At 41.5% G+C, this 23,015-nt stretch overlaps 1 protein-coding gene across 1 annotated transcript in view; it reads left to right on the top strand.

Annotated features, from left to right (window-relative positions):
* The first annotated feature begins 235 nt into the window (after nt 1–235).
* The window catches only part of spock3 (SPARC (osteonectin), cwcv and kazal like domains proteoglycan 3), a 33,707-nt gene continuing 10,927 nt past the window's right edge, over nt 236–23,015 (top strand). The window contains exons 1-6 of the mRNA XM_037698246.1: nt 236–339; nt 494–619; nt 18,448–18,456; nt 18,556–18,595; nt 21,670–21,778; nt 22,840–22,948. Of these exons, the coding sequence (XP_037554174.1) occupies nt 494–619; nt 18,448–18,456; nt 18,556–18,595; nt 21,670–21,778; nt 22,840–22,948 (393 nt within the window). The 5' untranslated portion in view covers nt 236–339. The remainder of the gene's footprint in view (nt 340–493; nt 620–18,447; nt 18,457–18,555; nt 18,596–21,669; nt 21,779–22,839; nt 22,949–23,015) is intronic.

Consider the following 23,015-nt stretch of genomic DNA (forward strand, 5'->3'; position numbering starts at 1 on the left):
AACTCCGGCCTGAAAGGCGGCGGGCGATGCGCATTCCTTCAAGGAACGCCCGGCCTTTCGTTGCTTCTTGTTTTAGTGTTGGAAACAGCTGAAATTTCTGCTAAAGGAAGTAATCATTGTAGCTGGAGCTCTGAAAACAACACGCAGCCAGGTTCCGCGGGCCCGCGCACGGTCGGTGCCATGCGCGCTCCCATCCTTCGCTGCTCACTGACTAGCGGGTGCGGGGAGAGAAAGAGAGAGAGAGTGAGGAGCGAGGGAGGGAGGAGAGGCTGCTGTGACTTGTGATAGAAAACGGCAGCGAGCACATCCAGTCCGGGGAGCCGCTGCTGCTGCGACAAGGTGGGCTGAAAACCTTTAGCTGATGTTCAGCTGCTGTTTATTTTGGTTTGATCAATGCGCTGTCCTCCTCTTCAGGCTGATCCAGTGTGTCCCTCTTCTCTCCTGTTGTTGTTGTCGTGTGTGTGCGCGCGCGTGCGTGCGTGTGTGTCCGCAGATGCTGAGCGTCGCCCTGCTGTGTGTGTGCGCCGTCGCCTTCGGACGCGTCTCCGCTCGCGCAGACAGCGGCAATTTTTTGGACGATAAGTGGCTCACTGGGAGATCATGGGATAAATTCAAAGACGTAAGTCCCCCACCATCACCACCACTACCATCACCACCACCACCACCACCACCACACACACACACCTCCTTTTAAGACCATCAGACGCTCCTGGTTTTAGTGGCTCTGGTCTGTGGGGGGTCGTGTGTTTGTCACTGAGGCAGTAATGGTGCTGGGAGGATCCTTGCTTCATGTTTCTGCCTAATGGAGAGAGGCCTCTGTGACAGATAGGCTGTCTGTGAGTCCCACAAAGAGGTGGGGGGGAGGCCTACTTCTGCTCAGGTACACTTTAAAGCTTTGGGGGCAAACCAGTGGAGAAAAAAGTAAAATATTACTGGTATTACAGCCCAGGATGTGTCCTACAGGTGGATCATTTGTGTTTGTGCTTCAGTGGTTTATGTGTAGATGGTGTTGGTGAAGATCGAGAACACGAGTTCAAAACAATACATTTTGTTTTGCATCACATCAGAATCGTTTAGCTTCATATTGTAGGCCGATATGGTATCTTATTGTACTGCATCGTGTCAGATAGTTGTGTATTGTATTGTTCCGTATCATATATATTATCGTACTGTTTCATGCCGTATTGCAGTATTGTTATGTATTGTACACTCTGGTATTGTTTCATATTTTATTCATGTTTTCATGTTGTGTAATACAGTGCATCATACCACATTAGGTTGTATTATTTTCTATTTTATCATCATGTTTTGTTCCATATTTATAACACCCTGCCAAAGGCAAAGCAATACTGCTTCAGCCTGATTTTGTTACCATTTTAGGACTTTTACGCTAATTCCTTGTCAGGACCAATAGTCCTTGTGGGGGCCATAGCAGCTAATATCATGGTGGAACACCATTTTGGGGTTCGGGGTAAGATTTAGAGCTAAGGTCTGAATTGAGTTTAGGTCAGGGTTAGGGTTAGGATATACTGGTAATGGTTAGGATAGACTGGTAATGGTTCGGGTTAGGCTACAGAAATGAATAGAAGTCAATACACAGTTCTAATAATTAATTCCATTTGGTAATTTATCTTACTTTTAGCAAAATATCTCAAATCAGTCAACTGATTTTAATGAAACTTTTAGAAAGTAGTCACTGGGTGTACATCTACAACTCTTTAAAATGTGGAGTCAACTTGATAGAAGATAGTTGCCACAGCCAACTAGTTTTAGAAAACACCAAAATGGCTGTAACAGACATTTGGTGTGGAAGTAGCCGAGCATCGTCCCCAACTCATACTCCAAGCTCAGACCGTGTTTTTCTTTAAACCTGGGATCATTGTAACTGCTGGAGTCATCCCTGTTAATCCATAACCAGAATATCTCTGAATTTTACGGATACGTTTAGAAATTAAATACCGGTACTTGCTGTGCATCAATAACTGAATTACTTTTGGAGTCAACCCCATTCAAGATGGTCGCCACAGCTAATTCACTTTAGCCTGCACAAAAATGGCTCTACCCTGGTCTTTTTAAAGGTACTGAGCTAAGATTTTTGTGGTTGTAGCTGAGAGCCAAATACACACAAGTGCTAAAAGATCCCACAATAGATATTAAATGAGTTTGACCAAAATGCATTCCTTCCATGAATGTTAGTTATTTTATTTATATATTGTGCCATATTGTATTATATTGTATTCTAGCATATTGTTTCGTATCGTGTATCGTATCATGCTGCATTGTTCCGTATCGTATCGCACCATATTGCATCGTCGCATTTTGTGTCATGTCAAATATAAGCAAATTATTTTAACACTAAAAAGTAGAGCAGGCCATCTTGGAAATGAGTTCCCTCAGGAGTTTATTAATAAAGTCTTGCAAACCGCCTCACTCATTAGCTCTACCTGTAGCCTGCATGTGATTTCCTGTGTGCCATCGGTGTAACGGTGATGCAGTGTGAGGTGATCTGGCTGATTACGCTGCTGCTGAAAGCCCTCAGTATATGTCAGCCACCATTAACCCTGCATGTTAAGGCCACTTAGGGCCGTAATGCTGCTGCTGACTCTAGTGGATAATGCCTCTGATCATGTGGTCCTGGGTGCTGTGAATGATTACCCTACAGGAAGCTGCTCTCTGCCTTTTGTTGCATCCTGATGTCCATCAGGCAAACTCAGCAAATCAGCGTTGATTTTTATTTTATTTTATTTTTTTAACAGCGCTGTGGCCCTTGAGACAAACAACAAGGCTTTGGATTGCTTTCAGATGTTTTAGCAAACACATCATTGTAAAGTTTACATACAAATGAATGTGGGAGGTGCATTTTGTATTTTGCTAACAAAAAAAGATGTCATGCCACAAATGTAAAGGCTCCACAATCAGAGCAGAGCTTTGCATGCTTCTGCTTGTGCTCTTACACATATCATGTCTGCTCATGTGTGCGTGTGTGTGTGGGGGGGGGGGGGGACAGTCTACAAAGCTGCCTTTTCTTAATTCTACATTAAACTGATGGGAGGTCATTTCTGCTTAAAACTGGATTTGTTTTCGTAAAAATCCGAGATGGGAAAAACAAATGTGACGTTTTCTTGATTGTGTTTGACTTTTTTAACGTCAGAACAGTTTCTTCTGTCAGTCACACAAATGTGCGGGCCTGTTGTAAACTCATGTGATCCACCCATAGGCGTCGCAACCATTATATGCGAAGGGGACATGTCACCCCCCCCCCCTATTAAAAACACGTTCATTTGGACACCCCCCCCCCACACACACACACACACACACACACACTTTTACTATAAAACATTAGTTCAGGCGGCGCAGTTTCTCTTTCTTCGTGAACAAATCCATTCCACTTGATTAATAGGAGAATATTCAAGCCACTAAAACTCCACTCCAGGTTTTCCTGGTTACCTCCAACTCTCTACCGTTGCTTCCTGCCTCTTGCCTCCACAGAAAACGCGCACAGGTGGAGGAGGTGGAGGTACCTGTGTTCCTCGCTCGCCAGTTTAGCAGCTTAGTGCGGGCAGTGGTTGACCAGGGGGTTGATCATAAGCATATATTCTTGTTAGGAGGATGTTTGAGAGCAGCGCTACGTCTGTAGCATGTTAGCTTAGCAGTAACTGTGACGCTGTAAGACGCTGCAGGTGTAAGAGACGTGATGTGTTCAGGTGCATTAAAGTTGAAATGTCTTTAAACCCCCACACCTTATTGTTCTCAAGCTTCATGAGAAACATCATCTAGATGAGTAGTGTTGAACACAAGTAAAAAAGTCCAGCGCTGATGTTTTTTATTTCTCTATAAACATAAATAGTGCCGACCTGACGCTCTGTATTAAAGTGTATTAAAGTTAAAATGTCTTTAAAACCCACAGATGAATTTACACAAACTTGGTGAGAAACAAGTTTTCAATGTGTGGAATTAAAGGAAATCTTGGTGAAATGTTGCTTTTTTGTTCACTAGTGAACACCTATTTTTACGTGCGCACATCCATGCACGCGCGCACACACACGCACACACACACATCATTGTGTCCCCCCCCCCCCCACATTACAGATGCTTCTGACGCCCTTGGATCCACCTCAGGTCCAGAATTGGATTATGCAAATAGAGTGTCAGGAACAAAATTTTTCAGATCATTTTAGCTCCTCTTTATGAACACAGAGGTTGCTGTTCAGATACAATGACAAATTTTCTCTTCTGTGTTTTCACTTCGAGGTCTGAGGCTCAGAGATTGACGTGGGGCTCTGTGTGTGTTTGGTGTGTTTCATTTCCTGTTTTAGGGCTGTCTTTGTGTATTCACGTCATTGTGTCTTTGCGTTCCTCCATGCACCAGTGTTTTTAGCACATTGCAGAAGATATAAAAATACAAACTGTTCTGACCACATGTGCTGTACTCTTTGCTTGTTTTTAGGCTCGTAGCAGTGTTCCTGGGTCTAGTTGTTCACCCGACAAGAACCTATTTAAACATCTTTTTACTATCTGCTGCCAATGGCCGAGGATGTTTTTGCATGTTTGTGTGTATTTGTCTGTTAACACTGGTGACAGGCTAGACAAAGAGTGTTCCAAAAACTCATATGGACAAAAAATAAAATAAAACAGACAAACAAACAAAATTAGCTCAGTTATTTGTGCCTGGGGTTACCTGGGCTCCACCCTGGAGCCAGGCCTGGGGAGGGGCTCATCGGCAAGCACATGGCGACCGGGTCTCTACCCATGGGGCCTGATCAGGATCAGCTTGAATGAGCAACATGTATTTGCATTCCCGTGGGCCCACCTCCTGCAGGAAGGGCCATACGAGGCAGGTGCATGACACCATGGGCAGTGGCTGAAGGCAGAGGCGGGGGCCCTGGCGCTCTCAACCTGGCTTACCAAAGCTGGTTCTTGGGACATAGAATGTGACTTCTCTGGTGGGGAAGGAGCCTGAGCTTGTGCGTGAGGTTGAGAGGTACTGACTAGATTTACTGTAGTTGGGCTCACCTCGACGTACAGCATGGGCTGTGGAACCAATATCCTTGTGAGGGGCTGGACCTTATTCAACTCTGGAGTTGCCCGTGGTGAGAATGGTCCAGATGGTGTGGGTCTACTTTTAGCACCCCAACTTGGTGCCTGTGTGTTGGAGTTGTCCCTGGTAGATAAGAGGGTAGCTTCCCTGCACCTTCGAATGCGAGGATGGGCTCTGACAGTTGTTTGTGCCTACACACCAAACATCAGTTCAGAGTATTTGGCTTTCTTGCCTCCAGTATACTTGGGCGTACATCAGTCCACGGAGGGCCGCGCGTACCAGTCAAAGTGGATGCCCGCAAGGCATGTTTGTGCAAAGCTCAATTTTTATGACTGCATACGCGTACTCGGTGTCACACAATAAACTGCCTGGCGACGGACTGTTTTGTATGCAACACCAATGTATACCAATGTCCCCTTCTTCATCCCTGATCTGGCCTTTTCTTTTGTTTTTTCTCCAAGAGGCAAGCGATCTCTTCCTCCAATGACACCATGGCTGAAATTGTGAGAAATTAAGGAATTTGTCACAAGCGAATTAAAATCAGGTCCAGCTTGGCTGTGGGAGGGTCTGGATATTTCCTGGTGGGCTGGTCTGATGTGTGTGATGCAGGGCCAATGCTCCCTGTTTTTTGTTGTTTTTTAGAACTTTTTATTAACAACATATAAACTCAAAACACTGCCGTGGCTGCCAGCTCTTGTTTTTTTTTTTTTTTTTTTGGGGGGGGGGACCTGTCAATCAATCCAGTAGGCGTCAGCAAATGGCCAATCGGCGACCTCAATTTGTCCCGAAGGTAAACGTTCCTTGTCTGCAGAGCTGACTGCAGCTGCTCATAGAGAACGCTCAAGTATGAAGTCTCAACCCTCTGCGGACACGAAGCTGACTGAAGGCGCAAGTATACTGGAGCCTTTAGAGTCTTTGGTGGGTGTGCTGGAAAGTGCGCCAGCTGGGGACTCCTTTATTCTGCTGGGGGACTTCAATGCCCATGTGGGTAACAACAGTGTGACCTGGAGGGAAGTGAATGGGAGGAACGACCTCTCTGATCTAAACCGAGCAGTGTTCTGTTGTTCGACTTCTTTGCTAGTCATAGTTTGTCCATCACAAACACCATGTTCGAACATAAGGGTGTCGATAAGTGCACTTGGCACCAGGTACCCTAGGTTGTAGATTGACGATTGACCTTGTAGTCATGTCATCTGATTTGCGGCTGTTTGTTTTGGACAGTCAGGTGAAGAGAGGAGCTGAGCTGTCAACTGATCACCTGGTAGTGAGTTGGATCAAATGGTGGAAAAAGATGTCGGACAGACCCAATACACCAAAATGTGTAGGGAGGGTTTGCTGGGAACGCCTGTCAGAAGAACCTGTCAGAAAGATCTTCAACTCACACCTCTGGGAGAGCTTTTACCACATCCCAGCTGAGGCGGGGAACACTGAGTCCAAGTGGGCCATGTTCTGTGACTCAATTGTTGAAGTAGCTATCTTAAGCTGTGGCCACAATGTTGTTGGTGCTTCTCACGGTGGTCATCCCTGAACTCGGTGGTGGATACCTCGGGTTAGGGAGGCTGTCAAGCTGAAGAAGGAGTCCTATCGGTCCTTGTTGGCTGGTGGGATTCTAGAGGCAGCTAAGGAGTACCGGAGGGCCAAGCAGTTTGCAGCCTTGGCTGTTGCTGAAGCAAAAGCTCAGATGTGGGAGGAGTTCAGTGAGACCTTGGATAGAGACTCTCAGTTGGCTCCAAGGAGATTCCGGCAAACCATCAGGCAGACGAGGGGAAAGCAGTGCTTTACTAACACTGTGTTCAGTGAAGGGGGGGGGGGGGTGCTGTTGACCTCAATCAGTGATGTATTTGATATCGATATATGGATCGACCCACCCACCACTACCAAAAAGTAATTGGATAGACAACTGATTACTTTTTGGAGTCTACATAATTCAAGATAGTCACAGCATCTAGGTGTTCTTAGCAAACATGAAACAGCAATATTTTCAAATATTGAGCTAAAATTTAGTGTGGTAGTAGCTGAAAGTCATTTGCAACACATACCATAGTGCTGTTAAATCATGCAAATATCACAGGTGATCTGCACTCCTCCCTTTAATATTCATCAGTTTTTTAATCCTCCCTGTAACTCCACCTGTGCTGTCATTCTGGGATGAACCCAAATGCAATTTAAATTTCATACGGTGCTCTCGTTCCATTGCTTTCATCTTCCTCTAAAAGCCGTCAGTGGGTCTCCCTCTAAGTGCACCAGATAGAATCCTGCCTGCTGATTTACTGGAAGTCCTGTTGGACATCTGACGAGGCCCGGGGCCGTCTTAACTGTGTCGGAGCCATCTTTTAAACATTACTCTCCTCTTGCTGGACCTCTACTGCCCCACAGCTCCGGCACAGAGTGAGATAAGCCGAGCGGTGCAACAATGGACGGGAAAAGGTGATGAATGATTTGTGATGACAGACACTTGATTGCGCTGCCTAGTGTGGGAGCAAATAATGTCTTGTTTAGAGCCGTCTCTCCAGATGAGATTGTATATTTTCATCCTCTCCTTTCTTTCTGAGTGTGCTTTCATTGTGCCGGGTCTGTCTGGTGTTGTTTGTGTTGTGGAGTGTGAATGATGTAGAGAAGGTACAGAGCTGGAGGCTTTTTCCACTTCAAAGCACCTTAATGTGAATTTGTGTGGATTTGTGGGAGCATGCAGGCCACAAGCTTGAGTAAGACGAGCATAAGTCAGTGCACTGAAACTCTATTTCTGCTCTTGGTTGTTGCTTAGAAAGGCAGAGAAAGAGGACGGATAGGAGAACTAGATTTGTGAAATTGTTTAATAAATCTATTTTTATGATTTACAAAGCAATATACCCACTGTAGCTAATTAAGATACATGGAGTGATGGCAAACAGACCCACTATTGTGTGGACAGTGAAGAGCTTGATAAATAAAAGTGGTACAAAAATAGAAAGAACACAGAAATAAATGAGTGCTCTAACAGTCCTTTAGAAATGCATGTCACCTGCCACTTTTCATGCCAAGAGTTTCAGACTAAGATCATCTAATGCTGAGAAATAAAAGTGTTGTGGCCATTTTGCTCAAACATTACAAATATCATTATGCACAATCTCATGCTCTGAGTATGGGTTCTGAATGTCTGAGTTGTCCACGTACCAAATTTGAGTTTGACACACCTTGGTGTCATCTAGGGCATGTCAATCCTAAAGTCACTCCAAATGTTAGTGAGTCGTGGATGTACATGGAATGAACAATTTCTAAAAATGTCATTGAAATCTGTCCAGTGGTTCACTAGATACTTTGCTAACAGACTGTTGACTCAGCCTGCAGGTGAAGATGATGAAGACTGAACGATGAAGAGGAGAGTTGAACTGTTTGTGCTGTTGATGAGAGCGATGATGCTGCACCAAGCTCCGCTTTGTACAACAAACTGCATCAAACATCGAGACCTAAAGAAAGACATTGTGCCATCTGTTGGAGCTCAGAATATGTTCCGGGGATCAGTTTTAGCTACTACCACACCAAATGTTGGGTAAATAGTTAAAAAAATTAACTAATGTATAGCCTTTTATGTGTTTTTCAAGGTCAGTTAGTTGTGGTAGCCACCTTGAAGTCCAAAAGTTAATGAGTTGTTGAGGAACATTCGATGATTACTTCTTGCAAGCTTCATTAAAATTCATCTGGTGCTTCAGGAAATATTATAGTAAGAGACAGAGACAAACATACACATACATGTGGGCAACAGCAGGTGATGATTAAAGAATAGTTCATATCTTTTTAAAGTAGGGTTCTCTGGAATGCTTGTCAGTTACTGACACCACTAGTTGTTGCAAATGAAATTTAAATCTCATGATTATCAGTGTTTTGGTTCAACAAGGCTACTATTTCCCAGAAATTGAGAAAATCTGTGGATCTTGCCTGGAGTTAAATTGTCTACCATTGTTATAAAAACATGTCATCTCACCTGTGTGAGAGTGCAATCTTGTCTCATACTGTTGCCACAAATATATACACATAAATATGAATATGATAGTTGTTATCCAGATTGCAAGACTCTCTAAGAAAAAAGAAATAAAGTAAAAACTTCTATGTTGATAGATATTCAATTGTTCTTCAAATAGCCCCACACCTGTTTTGTCTTGTTCCCCATTCCAGTAGATGTTGCATCAGAACAACACAGAATAAGGAAATAAAATTTAAAAAACATGGTCTTGATAGTTGCATCTTTCTTCTTCTTTTGGATTTTTTTCCTCTTTGGAGGTCGTCACAGCGAGTCATCCTCCTCCATCTCACTCTGTCTTCTGCATCCTCTGTCCTCACTCCAACTACCTTCATTTCCTCTCTAACTGCATCCATGTATCTCCTCTTTATCTTTTTTCCTGGCAGCTGCATTTCTAACATCCTTCTACCAATATACCCACTGTCCCTCCTCTGGACCTGGCCAAACCATCTCAGTCTGGCCTCTCTAACTTTATCTCCCAGTTGTTCAACCTGTGCTGTACCTCTGATGATCTCATTCCTAATCTTATCCATCCTCTCATTCACACATGCACTCTGTCTTACTATGGCCGATGTTCATTCCTCTTCTTTCAAGTGCATACCTCCACCTCTCCAAGTTCTATTCCACCTGTTCCCTGTTCTCACCACATATCACAATGTCATCTGCAAACATCATAGTCCATGCAGATTCCTGCCTGACCTCATCTGTTAGTTGGTCCACCACCAGAGCAAAAAAGAAGGGGCTCAGAGCTGATCCTTGATGCACTCCCACCTCCACCTTGAAGCTATCTGTCACTCCTATAGCACATCTCACCACTGTCCTGCTGTCCTCATACATGTCCTGTACCAGTCTAACATACTTCTCAGCCACTCCATATTTCCTTATGCAATACCACACCTCTTCTCTTGGCACCCTGTCATATGCTTTTTCTAAATCCACAAAGACACAATGGAGTTCTTTCTGACCCTCTCTGTGCTTCTCCATCAGCATCCTCAAAACAATGATGTCATCTGTGGTGCTCTTTCTTGGCATGAAACCATATTGCTGCTCACAAATTGCCACTTCTCGTCTAAGTCTAGCTTCCACAACTCTCTCCTAGATCTTCATCGTGTGACTCATCAGCTCAATTCCCCTGTAGTTGCTACAAGTCTTGTTCTTAAAAATGGGCACCAGCACACTTCTTCATTCCTCAGGCATTTTCTCACCCTCAAATATGCCGTTGAATATTTGAGTCAAAAGCCTCATTGCCATCTCTCCAAGACATTTCCAAACCTCCACTATGTCATCAGGTCCTACTGCCTTTCCCTTCTTCATTCTTTTCCAGTCTTGATAGTTGCATCAATTCTTTAAATTAGACTATAAATGCTCAAAATTCCACCTGAACAAAGTGAACGTGTTTCATGATTATTCAATTAAATATCTTAAAAAGAGATATTTTAAACACTTTCCCAGTCTGCTGATTCTTCTGTTGTTTTTCAGTAAAGGTAGTTGGATTTGTGGTGAAATGCACTCATCCAGTTTTAATGGATGTTTTCAGAGCTTACAGATTCCAGAACTGAACTGAGAAGTTTGTTTGTTTCCAGCTCTGTCTTTGTGTATGCACAGTTTGTCTGGAGTTTTTGTTTATCTGGATGTGCCTCTGTGTTTTGCATCGTTGTGTTTGGATGCATCCGTTGATTCTATTAAGGAATCAGACCGCGAGCGCTTTTGTTGTCTTCACCGGTCTAGAGGGCCTGGCCACCCATAATGCAATGTTCTCATTATTCAGTCTGCAGGGCCAGAAGGGGCCAGGAGACAGACTGTCATTTTATTGCAGCTCTCGTTCTTTTTATAGGTGGAAGGTAGACGAGGGGAGAATGTGACTGTGTCTGTGGCGAAAAGGTAGAGGGTTAGAAAGATCAACAACGCAGGACAGAAAGAAGAAATTAATTAGAGCAGGAAAAGGACAAGAGAGACAGAGGGAGAGGACCCTCCACACTTTACAGCAGGCAGGGAATGGGGTGGGGGGTGGGGTGACACACAGGCTGGCACTGAGACAAGGAAAGTCACACTCTGAGAAAAGTCATAAGAATGTTGAAGAAAACAGCATGAGTTTAGTCATTAATTTAATGCAGCACAGCTAAATCACTTCAATAACAGCACCTGCAAGAACTTCCTTGTGGAATGCATATCACCCGCCAGAGTTTAGACAAAGAAATTGAGAATTGAAAGAGTTGTTGTGCACTGTCTCATGCATGTCACACAGAGTATGTGTTGGGGATCACTCTCAGCTACTACTAATCACTAATTTACATTTTGGCTCAAGACCTGTAAGAATGAACAAGATTTAGACATGCACGTGTTTGCTAATCACTTAGCTTAAACTGGTCTTTGCACATGCACAGAGGCAAAAACATTATTACCTGTATTTTGTCTTTTGATAGCAGGTAATTAGTGTGCAGAGTTATCTGGCAGCTTAAGTATTTCAAGTAAAATGAGCCACACAGCGATAAAACTGACAATAGCAACCACAAATACAACACTTATAAGAAATTCTCACAAGTCGGCCATTCAGTTCAAACGTTTCATTGCTAATAGTCAACAGAGTCACAAATGAAATCTCTTGGAGACAGAAATGCAAACTAAACTCACAACAAATATCCCAAAAAGCTCTGAGGCGGGCTGCTGTCAGTTTCCAGACCTGCCTGCTTCAGGTCGCCCAACACATGGTGCTCATGAGCTCTGAAACACATCTGGGTAGTAGTCACAAGTGAAAGCCAAGTGGCCATTTTAGAGGTTTTATGCACAGTTCATGCGGCAATTGAGAACAATAGTTCCCTGACAATCTGACGCAGGCAAGTTCAGTATCGTAAAGTTCTCCAGTTCATTTATGTAAAATTTTTACTGCCACATCTGTCACTGTTTTATTTTTTTTAAAGCGTGCAGTTTATGCTACAGGTTTTATTTCTTATAGCTTTTTTTAAAATCACATGAATCTTTGTTGTTCATTAGTTTGTTATTTTAATATAAACCATGTTTGCTTCATAGATGTTATTAACCTGATCATCTTGTAAAAAAAACTGAAACACAATTTATATATCTCTGCCGACTAAATCGGTTCAAAGTGATAAAACGTTTGGCTTCCACGACATGGAACTATAGAAGAATGGGCGGATTAGTTGGTTTTTATGGAATTTTTTTCTTCTGAATTATAGAAATCAATGAACTGACTTTCAAATACATGCATGTGAAGTTGTATTTATGTACGCAAACCCTCAATTTAATAGTTTTATTTGATAAGAATTCAAGGTCAAGGTCAAAGTTCTTTATTGCCATTCGCACCACATGCCATACATGTGGTGGAACAGAATTGTGTACACAGGGTCCACAATGTGGCCTCAAAAACGAGTTCCTACTTGAGCTGCCTGGGGCTGCATATAAAAACTGAACTGCCCACAACCCACAAAGATTTGCTGTTTCATAAGTGAACCGGATGTTCACAACAGGTGTTGGGTTGAGTTGTGTTCCCCCATCGAGACTGATATTCCACCTGTCCAAGTAGATTTACAGCCTTTAGGGTGGAAAAGAAGAATAAAAGTCTCAGGATTAGCTTAGATAAACGTAATTTAAAAATGTGCAAGCAGCCAAATTTAATGGTTGTAGTGGGCCTTCGGGATGTGTTTTCTATCTTTAAACAAGAAAGGGACAAAATAACAATCAAGATCTCTTTTTTTTAACATTATTCTTAAAACAACTGAGATTTAGAGGAAACTGAAGCAGGTTCAAATGTGTGACATCTCTCATTCTAAGGGATTGCACATAGTTATTGCAAAATCTTGTTTACATTTTAGTGTTTCAACAAATGTCTTTATGAATACGACACCGTTTCTAGAAATGTTTCCATCTACATGAAAACACCAAAAACAAACCAAAACACTGCAGTGATCATGCCAGGTCTGTATGTGACCTCATAACACTGACAAAAAAATACACCCTACAAGGCGTGAAGCACATAATGCATGTATGCTGGGTAGAAGAAGGTGCACTACAGGCGGCTGCAGTCAAAATTTGTTCTGCTCTAACAACATTACAACAACGAGTTTTTTCTCATGCGCTCACCCTTTTACAGCATATAGAAGCAAAACCAACAACATCCTTGGTCCAAAGGAATGTTCATGCATTCACCAGTTTGGATGTAACGCTGTGATCATGCTGACATTGTATGCGCAATTAATGCAGCTGAGCCTGGCTTCAGGATTGCCAGATAAGCACAAATTTGTTTTTTTTACCCCCTCCTTTTCTGTGCATGTTCCCACCAAATACAACACACACCTGAACTTACAACACCCTCACTCAGCACAGGTGACAGTTTGGGTCAAGATACAATCATTTTAAAGCACCAGTACAAAAGTTCATCATTTCTTATCTGGCAACCCTGGCAGGAAAACTACAGCATCTCCATGTAAACTTACTCTTTTATCTGTTTATTCATCCCAATGAACATTGAAAAAGCACTGATGTTTCCAGAGATTGTTCTCGTGTAAACAGGACCTAAAAGTGACCTCAGATTCACTCTAACCTTAATCTTTAATCTAATATAATCCTGAACTTCTAAACATAAATATTTCACTCTCAAATGTAAACATTTGCTTTGGAATTCAGCCTTTTGTCTGTTTGTAAAGCAGCTGTTATGCAAATAGTTCGAAGGACACCAGATGACTGGTTGACTAATCAGTGAAATAAGAAAGGCTGCTACCAGCGTGGCTCACTACACACCTGATGTTTACAGTACCATTTTATTTATAGAGCACTTAAAACAGCTATTTACATCTATGTTGTAATGTACGTAACTGAGTTCTGAAGGCAAAATAAGGAGAATGTGTGAGAGTGACTGAGTGAAAACTGAAGACAAGTGAGTAAACATGAAATGTTTGTCACTGCGACGGAATCAGGGACAACACGATGTAGAGGAGGGTTTAAATTGAGGGAGGAGGTCTGAAGCTGTTTGTTGTTCACCTGCTGGGAGTCTCCGTCTGGTACCGCTATTAAAAGACGGCGAACTGCTTACATTCCTTATATAGACTGATGGATCACAATCACACTGAACTGAGTCACTTCCTTAGGGAAGATTTGTGTAAAGCATTTAGTTACACAAGACGTAACACTTTCAATCCTTATGTAGTGCACACATCATTAATACATGTCAATATTTTGGTTATTTCTATTCAATTCAGTTTTCAATTCAGTATATTTATATAGTAACAACAGAAGTCATCTCAGCACTGAACACTAACATTCATATATATAAAGTAAGTTAATAACATTATTTATCTGAGGAGCAGACTGCTTTGAATTTAACTCCATCACAGAACTCTCATCTTGAGCAAGCATGAAGGCGACAGTGGAGAGGAAAAACTCCCTCATGAGGAAGAAATAGCAGAACCAGGCTCAGGACAAGTGACCATCTGCTTCAACTGGCTGCGTTTGAGAGGAACAGATACACAATGGCAGGTCAAGAATCACATATTAAGATTGAAATAGTATCAAATGAAAACTACTAAATTTTAATAGCTAATATTAAGGAAATGAGATCAATTTATCCTCCAGTAGCCTAAGCCTATAGCAGCATAACAAGCCAACCCTAACTATAGGATTTATCAAAAAGGAAACTCTTAAGCCCAGTCTTTAAACTGGACAATGTGTCAGTCCCATGGACATAAACTGGAAGTTGGTTCAACAAGAGAGGAGCCTGATAACTGGACGATCTTCCCCTCATTCTGCTTTTGGAAACTCTAGGTACCACAAGTAAACCTGCAGTCTGAGAGCGAAGTGCTCTGTTAGGAAAATGTGGAACAATAAGATCTGTAATATAAGATGGAGGTAGGTTATTGAAGGCTTTGTAGGTTACAAGTAAGATTTTGAATTCCAATTCTGGATTTGACGGGGAGCCAATGGAGAGAAGCTAAAACTGGAGAAATATGATCTCTCCCACTAACTCCAGTTAAGCATTTTGGATCAACTGAAGATGTTTTAAAGACGTATATGGACACCCAGATAATAAACCATTGCAGTAGTCCAGTCTAGACGTGACAAATGCATGGACCAGTTTTTCTGCATCATTTTTAGATAAGATGTTTCTAATTTTAGTGATGTTACGCAGGTGGAAGAAGGCAGTTCTAGTATTTTTAATGTGGGGGGATAAAAGACACGTCCTGATCAAAAACAACACCAAGATTTTTAACATTAGAGCTGGAGACCAGATTAATGCCATCTAGAGTTTTATATATTAATTTTAATAAATGGTGTACACGTCAGTCCTGCCATAGTTATATATATATATAAACATATATATATATATATATATATATATATATATATATTAATTTTTATTTTATTTAATTTTATTATTATTTTTTTGTAAGCATTTTAACTGAAAAACACAGCAAGCTTTTCTTTTATTCACAAGATTTTTCTTGAAACTTTTTTGGACCTCTATGACTCGTTAACTTTTGGAGTCAACCCAACCCAACATGGTTGCCAAAGCTGTCTGGCCCTAAAAAAGACAAAAGTTGTGATAAATTTGTTAATTTTACAGATAGTGAGCTAAATCTTGTTGTGCTAGTGGCTCAGATCGATTCCCAACACATATGCTGACAAGCGAGTCAACCAAAAACAGAAACTTTACTCAACTTGGAGTGTTTTAGCTGCTCAGAGCACTGAAGCATCGTCAAAACCACACTTGTGCATATTTTGTTTTCACCCTCCTCTTTGAGGCTTCTTGGCTAAAGAATGTGGTTTCTATGGAGAACCCAAAGGTCGCCTCCTGCTGATGATTTCAGACTTCTTCTTGCTTTTGTGTTGGAAGGACGCCTGTTTGGACTGGAAAAGAACAAAACTAAAATCCAAACTGTGCTTTTTGTCTTCGCTGGAAAAAAAAAGATACCAGTCAGCATCTATCATTCATTCATTCAACCATTATTTAGACAGATTAATCCTATTGGGCCTTAGGGACTCATTTACAAGAGAGACCTGATAACTCCCCATTTAACCCCCATGTCACGACTCTGAAGGAGTAGTTGGTGTTTATCTCAGATTGGCGTGTGGTTTACAAGAGTCAAAACAAGCTGACCAACTGAACTGACAAGAAGACCAGCCTGGAAGTGAAAGATGTTATAATAAATCTAGTGTACCTGTCAGTCCTGCCATGTGGGGTTCACTCAGCTCTCCACTCAACAGTTCCTCCCAGAAAGTCAGGAAAATTTGGTGTCTACAAACGTCTATATACGATAGTAAGGAAAAGTTTTGTAAGCTCAATCACCCAGGTAGAAAAATCACATAAAAGGTTAAATCATGTCATCTGGACAAGTTTCTTTAAATGGTAAATGGACTGCACCTGTATAGCACCTTTCTATCTTATCAAGATACTCAAAGTGCTTTACAACACAATCTGTGTCCTCATTTACCTATTCATACAGCACTCTACTAGATCTATACAAAGCTAATTGAACAAATCATTCTAAAGAGACTAATCAGAGCGTCATCACATTGATACACTGATGGAACACACATCGGAGGCAGCAAGGGGTTCAGTGTCTTGCCAAAGGACACTTCGGCATGTGACTGCTAGTGGATTTGAACCCCCAACTCTTGCATTGGAGGACGACTGCTCTAACCACTCAGCCACAGTCGTCCTTTATAGGGGAGAAACATTTTATCTTTCAATTCAATTCAGTTCAAAAATGCTTTATTAATCCCAAAAGGAAATTAAATATTGTTATCCTCATTTCATTGAGATGTTATAGATACTGATGGCTGTAGGCAGGAGGGATCTCTTGTAAAGGTCAGTCCCACAGCAGATCCGAAGAAATTGGCCGCAGATGTCCTATCCATCCACCCAGACTTGACTGGCCTTTTGGTTCCCCCAGGCTGCAGGACTGCCCGAATGCCAGGCAGAACTCCTCCCAGAGCAATGGCCACTCCTTCCAGAAGCCTGCCGAGCTCCTTGTCACTGCAGACAGCCGGCTGCAGGTGCCAGGGGACGATCCTGTCCTTCTGCTGTCACGAGCCGCATTTCCTGCTAGTTGCAGAATCACAGTGGTCAGGCACTCCAGCAAAGCCGGCAGGGAGACAGGAATGCATCCACAGCATCTCCTTTTCAACTCTTTTGAGATTTGGGGCTGTAGATTAAATATTTGAGCTTTTGAGATGTTAATCAGCAGCTCCCAGTTGTAAAGAAACACCTTGTTGTCATGGTTACACATCATAACAAATGTCCAAAAGTAAAAAAAAAAGAGCCGCATTGATGGACGGATGGTCCCTTTTTTGTATGTGTTAGAAGTTGGTTTCTGGGAATTCAAGAGGAGGTTGGCTTGAAACACATCAATGAGGTGCTATTTAAGGAACAGAACTGGATTGGCAGGCCGCAGACTGATGAAGTCTTTTGGATGAAAGACGAAATGTTTCTCCCTTAAAGAAACTTGTCCAGATAACATGATTTAACTTTTTTTTGTGATAGTCAGGAGTTATTTCTGAGGTATTAGTCAGAATCTCAATTTGAATGTTGATACCAACAAACTGAATACAGAGTCGTGAGCCTCTTTTAAAAGATGCACCCAACACCTAATGAGCCTCTAATTGATTCTGGGGATAGAAGTGACATATACATGTCTTTAGTCATATGACTAAAGGTTTTCAGAAGAGGAACAGGAATGTACGGCAATAAGAACGTTATGCATTCTCAAACTGGAGCTGAAAACAAAAGGAAAATTAAAAGCAAATCAACGTATATTGTGTCATGTCTGAATGTTTTAGGCTAAAATCATCTGTGTTGGCTAATGCTGATTAGCCGTGGCAGCCATTTTTAATTGGATTGACTCCAGGGTTAGTTGGTTGTAGATGTACGACCGTTCAGCGGTCTATGAGAAGGTAATACTAGCACATCCAAGCAAAAGCATGATCACCCACCTTTACCTTTTGGTAAAAGACGATAATTAAAACGATAAATACGACCCAGAAGACCGTGTTCATGTTTTTAAGTTCCACTTTCTCACAGCACAGTTTCAAATCGCAAACATGTTATGGATGTTTCTTTGCAAATGATGCTTTATTTACCAAATGTGTCCTTTTACCTTCATGTAGCGGCATATTTGTAGACTAAATCTGAATTTAAAAAAGCTTTTTTTATTTATTCAACCTGTTCAGTCTGTTTGTATGTTATGTGTTCATGTCATGCCACAAACACAAATAAATGTTTTTTCATTTACACAACTGAAAGTATGAAGCATGAAAGCAGCAAGACTTTACTAAATACACTCGTGTTTTACCCATTTGGAACAGTTTTGTAACCGTGTGCTTGTTTGAGTAAGTGATGTTTAAAAAATAAACATTAAAATTAATTCCTGGTTCTCTGTCCTTCCAACGCTTTCCCACAAAGGAAGTTGAGGTTTGTATGATGACGTCTGGTATCGTTTTGTGTTGAAAGTCCCGTGCTCTCGTTTCTATGATGTACAGTAAAAACATAATTTATTTGTTTGTGTTTTAGGAGCCGGGAACGTGGACTCCATCCAGACCCTTCGATCAAGGTGGGTATAAAAAGGATGAGAAGAGACTGAAGTGTTTGTGTCGCTTGATTAAACTTTTATTAAATTTTAAAGTAACACCAGCTTTATCCAGAAGAAAATCTTTATCAAATTTGCAGAGTTGGATTTTATATTAGCAAGACGACACTGAAGTGTGATGGAAGTTGACTTGGCAGTCTCCCAATTCCACAGAAAACACACATCCAGAAAATGTTGTGGACCCCAGTGACTGATTGGTGAAGTTCAGTTGAAATGAATCCAGATATACATTCAGAAAATATTCAAGCAGCAAAATAGTTATAGCTGTAATATATAATAATAGTGTTATAAGCACAAACATCACTTTAAACAGTGAGATTATTGCTTTACTGCATGAACTTATCTAATCAGGGAGGACAAAGGAGTGTTGGTTTCTATTTTGACAAATGAAAACCTAGGATTAGAATTTAAAACTTACTTATTGTGGTTTGGGGTGTGTGTATATATATATATATATATACAGACAGTATATAGTTTACAAGTTTGCACAACTGTTGCTAAATGGACCATTTGAGGAATTTGTTGATTGTGTTAAGAAGATCACCTATGGATTCAATGGATAAAACACCACCACACACACACACACACACACACACACACACACACAACTAACAAAACAACTGCTATTCCATAGTAAAGAGTGTAAGAGTAAACTACTCCTATATCGTATTGTATGTATGTGTAGTATATGAATCCTATATAAAAAGTCAAATAGAAACACATTGTTCCATCTTATAATGTTCTCTCGTGTTTTGTTCTTTTCTGACATTATGTTCATCTAAACCCGTTTTTTTAAACATTTTTTTAATAATAATTATGAGCACATTTTATGAAAGATAACAATAACGTATTTTAAAATAAAATAAAAATGCAACTGAGATATTCTCATGAGCTGTAACAGGAAGTGATGTCAAAGGGGAACGCCTGCATGTGAACAGAGCGTTGCTACAATGGCTAACAACAGAGCAGACAAATGGGATGTTCTGTTAGATTATTCTGAGTCACTGTCAGAGAGATGAAAACGGGTCAGAGTTCAAATAATGTTGTTTTAATAAACCAGGAAGTTCCCACTTGATGCCACTTCCTGTTTCACTCTGCCTGCACAAAGACCAAATAAAATCTGACAGTTCTGTGACAAAATGAGTAAAATTGTGAATATATTGTATACAAAACTCCTTAATATTGAGATGTTTTCTTCCACTTTTTGTAGTTGTAGGAAATGCTTATCAAAGCACTTTAAAGTTAGGCTTAGACCCCAGTGTGGGTCATGAGACTCCAAGTTGGAGCCCATCTCCATATTAAACCATTGCTTAGGGCATATTTTCATCAAATTTAATCCAAAATATAAAACAATTGGCATAGATTAATAAAAACATAACTGTGGAGGTTAAGACATTTAGTGTTGCCATTATAGAATCAGTAACAGTTTTGTATTTTAAAAGTCAATGGATTGGGTCCAAAAGTCATTGTCAGTGTCAGTTTAAGGGTCAGAAATGAAAAATCTATCATGGACCAATGATTTAAGAACTTTTGACCCTTAAAAACCTTATTGCTGAAGATCTACAGCATGTAGGGTCACCACTCGGCATCATGCTTGTTATTTTTAATTATTATGTGGATAAATTAGGATCAAATGTGGTTAAAGTGAGATTCAACGAGTCAAGACTGATGTGCTGACAAGCTGTTGTCCGCAGATTCTTTTATAAATTTGTGTAAATCTGCTTCTTCCATTTTCTTTAACTACTCCAACCAGCTAAAAAAAAAATCAAACCAGGAGGATTTACTATTCTCTGATCATCTCATTTCTATTTGTACTGCAGACAGTGATAATCTCTTACACTCATCCAGGCGCACCAGGACATCCTCTCACTCCTCAGTGGATCCTCAAACACACACAGAAGCACACACGTGTGCGAGGGTGCATGCGTCAGGGAAACAATAGCATTAGATGATGCGTTGGAGGATGGAGGCAGGATAATCTGGCAGAGCTGCTCAGAGATTACAGTAAGGTTCTTAGCAGCAGAGGTCGTTCACCGACGGTTCTACGAGCAGCCGAGGGCTTTTGATCCTGCTCACAGGTGTCCTGCTGAAGACTGACTGGATCAGAATCGCCTCGATTATCTGCACCATCAAAGATTTCACCATCTGCCCAGGCGAAAAAATAAAAATCCACCCTCAGCTGACTCAAGGTCAGTTTGAGGATTTCTGCAGGAGCACACACGAGCTCAGTGCTGCTGATGAAAGATCAGAAGTAGCCTCTAAAACCAGCTCCATCTGTTTTTAGCTCTAAGAATGCTTAACGGTATTATGGCCTGGAGAGACAGAGACTGGTGCAACACACACACAACTACAGCCTGGTTACAGCTTTTATTTAGCAAAAATGATAAAATTACAGATTTCTCACAATCTGTTCGCACTCCAATTATGCAATGCAGTAGAACAGGGTTATTCAACTGGCGGCCCGGGGGCCAGATGAGGCCCACGAGTGAGCTCAGTTCGCCCCACCAGTGGGTTCATTTTAAAATAAAACTGGATTTTAAACCATAAAACAAACTTACTTAATGACAACTGCTGGATGTCTGGTCCCTGAGCTCTTGGCTTTCAGCAACTGTGTCCCCCTGAGCAGTTTAGTTGAAGTGACCTGGTGTAGACTCTCAGCTACTACCACACCAAAATTTAGCTCAGTATCTGTCAAACTCACTCATTTATAGCCATTTGGGTTTGGGTTTGCTCCAAAAGTTCATCTGTTGAAGATGTACACCCAGTGATTGCATTCTGAAAGATTGATTTAAATCTAACTATTGGTTCACGAGATATTTTTCTAACAGACAAATGAACACACAGGCAGTTGCATGATCCGTCTATCATGGCTGCAAGCTATAATAAAAGGTGAATGCTTGGAATATTGGCTTTCTGTTTTAGTTGTAAACATTCTATGTTGCTGTCTATCAGCCTACCCCCCCCCCACACACACACACACACACCAACAGTAAATAAGTTTTGCAAAGTCCCTGTAAGTTTTTGTCCTGTGTTTTCAGGCCTTGATCCGGCCAAAGACCCCTGTCTGAAGATCAAATGCAGTCGGCACAAGGTGTGTGTGGCCGAGGATTACAAGACTGCTGCTTGTGTCAGCCAGAGGAGAGTCAGGTGTGTACATCCACACACACACACACACACACACACACACACACACACACATGCAATCAACCTCTGAAGCATGCCTGTGTTTACGATCTTTACCACAAAATTGCATTCTGGTATTCACCTGTTGGGTAGTGAAGAGGGGGAATTAGGAAATATCCTCCGTCCGTTCATCCGTGCATGTTGTGAGCACAATAACTTGAAAAATTGGTTAGGCACAATCTTCCATTTTGGTGTGTGGCTGCATCCAGGTGTAAAAATAGCACTATCAAAGACTGGGTTGCCACATCAAAATCCAAGATGTCTGCCACCATATATGTTTATATGTAAACGGACCATCCCAGTCCTTTGAGGAAACTCTGCCTTCTAGTTTTTATTTTGCTTAAAACTATAGTTTCCTCAAATGACTGGAGTGGCTGAAGATTAACATTGGCCAAGGCCACCACCCCCACTCCATCATTACACCTGATGGTGGATAACATTGCCAAAAACCAAGTGAAGCATAAATGTAAGTGAATTGGGAGCCAATTTAATTCATGTACCAGTTTAATTTTTTCTTGTTCTTCCATTTTGAAATGTTCTACATATGCAGCCTAATATGCTAGGGTATACCTTTACTTGTTTAATTCTGGTTCCCAGATTTTGTAACCATTATCTGACCTTGCAGCTTGGTCCATGTACCTGGGCTCTGGCCAGTCCTGCCAAGTGATATGAATGGACTTTGTGTGGGGGGAGGGGTGGGGGGAGGGGGTGGTGGAAGGGTTGTTTCAGTTTGGGCAGCCTCAAATTGGATGGAGGACAGTAACTCCAAACTGACCTCATTTCCCATTCCTAGAAGCAACACATTTCCCACTACACAGTGCAAGGAAATCAAAAAACAATCACACAAATCCTAAATCCTCATTTCATTTGGAAAATGGTTGTAAGAACATGAGGTTACATCGGAGAAACATAAAGCTTGTGCTGCAAGAAGGCATTCTCAGATTATCACTAAAGATGTAGTTTTACTATAGCCTTGGACGTTGGAGATGTGGAAGTAAAATTGTTCTCAATCTTTTTATTTTCAGTTTCAAAGAAGCCAATTTGTACCAGAATCCAGGGTCAAAGTGCAAACCGTGCCCCGTGGTTCATCCCTCGCCTGTTTGTGGAAGTGACGGCCACAGTTACTCCACTAAGGTACCCTCACACAGAAACTCAGTCTGAGATGGGCCCTGCACTGACAGATCTCTGGTATTTGCTCAAA

Source organism: Nematolebias whitei, chromosome 3 (assembly GCF_014905685.2).
Source record: "Nematolebias whitei isolate Nwh7 chromosome 3, NemWhi1, whole genome shotgun sequence".
In the NCBI taxonomy this organism is placed as follows: domain Eukaryota; kingdom Metazoa; phylum Chordata; class Actinopteri; order Cyprinodontiformes; family Rivulidae; genus Nematolebias; species Nematolebias whitei.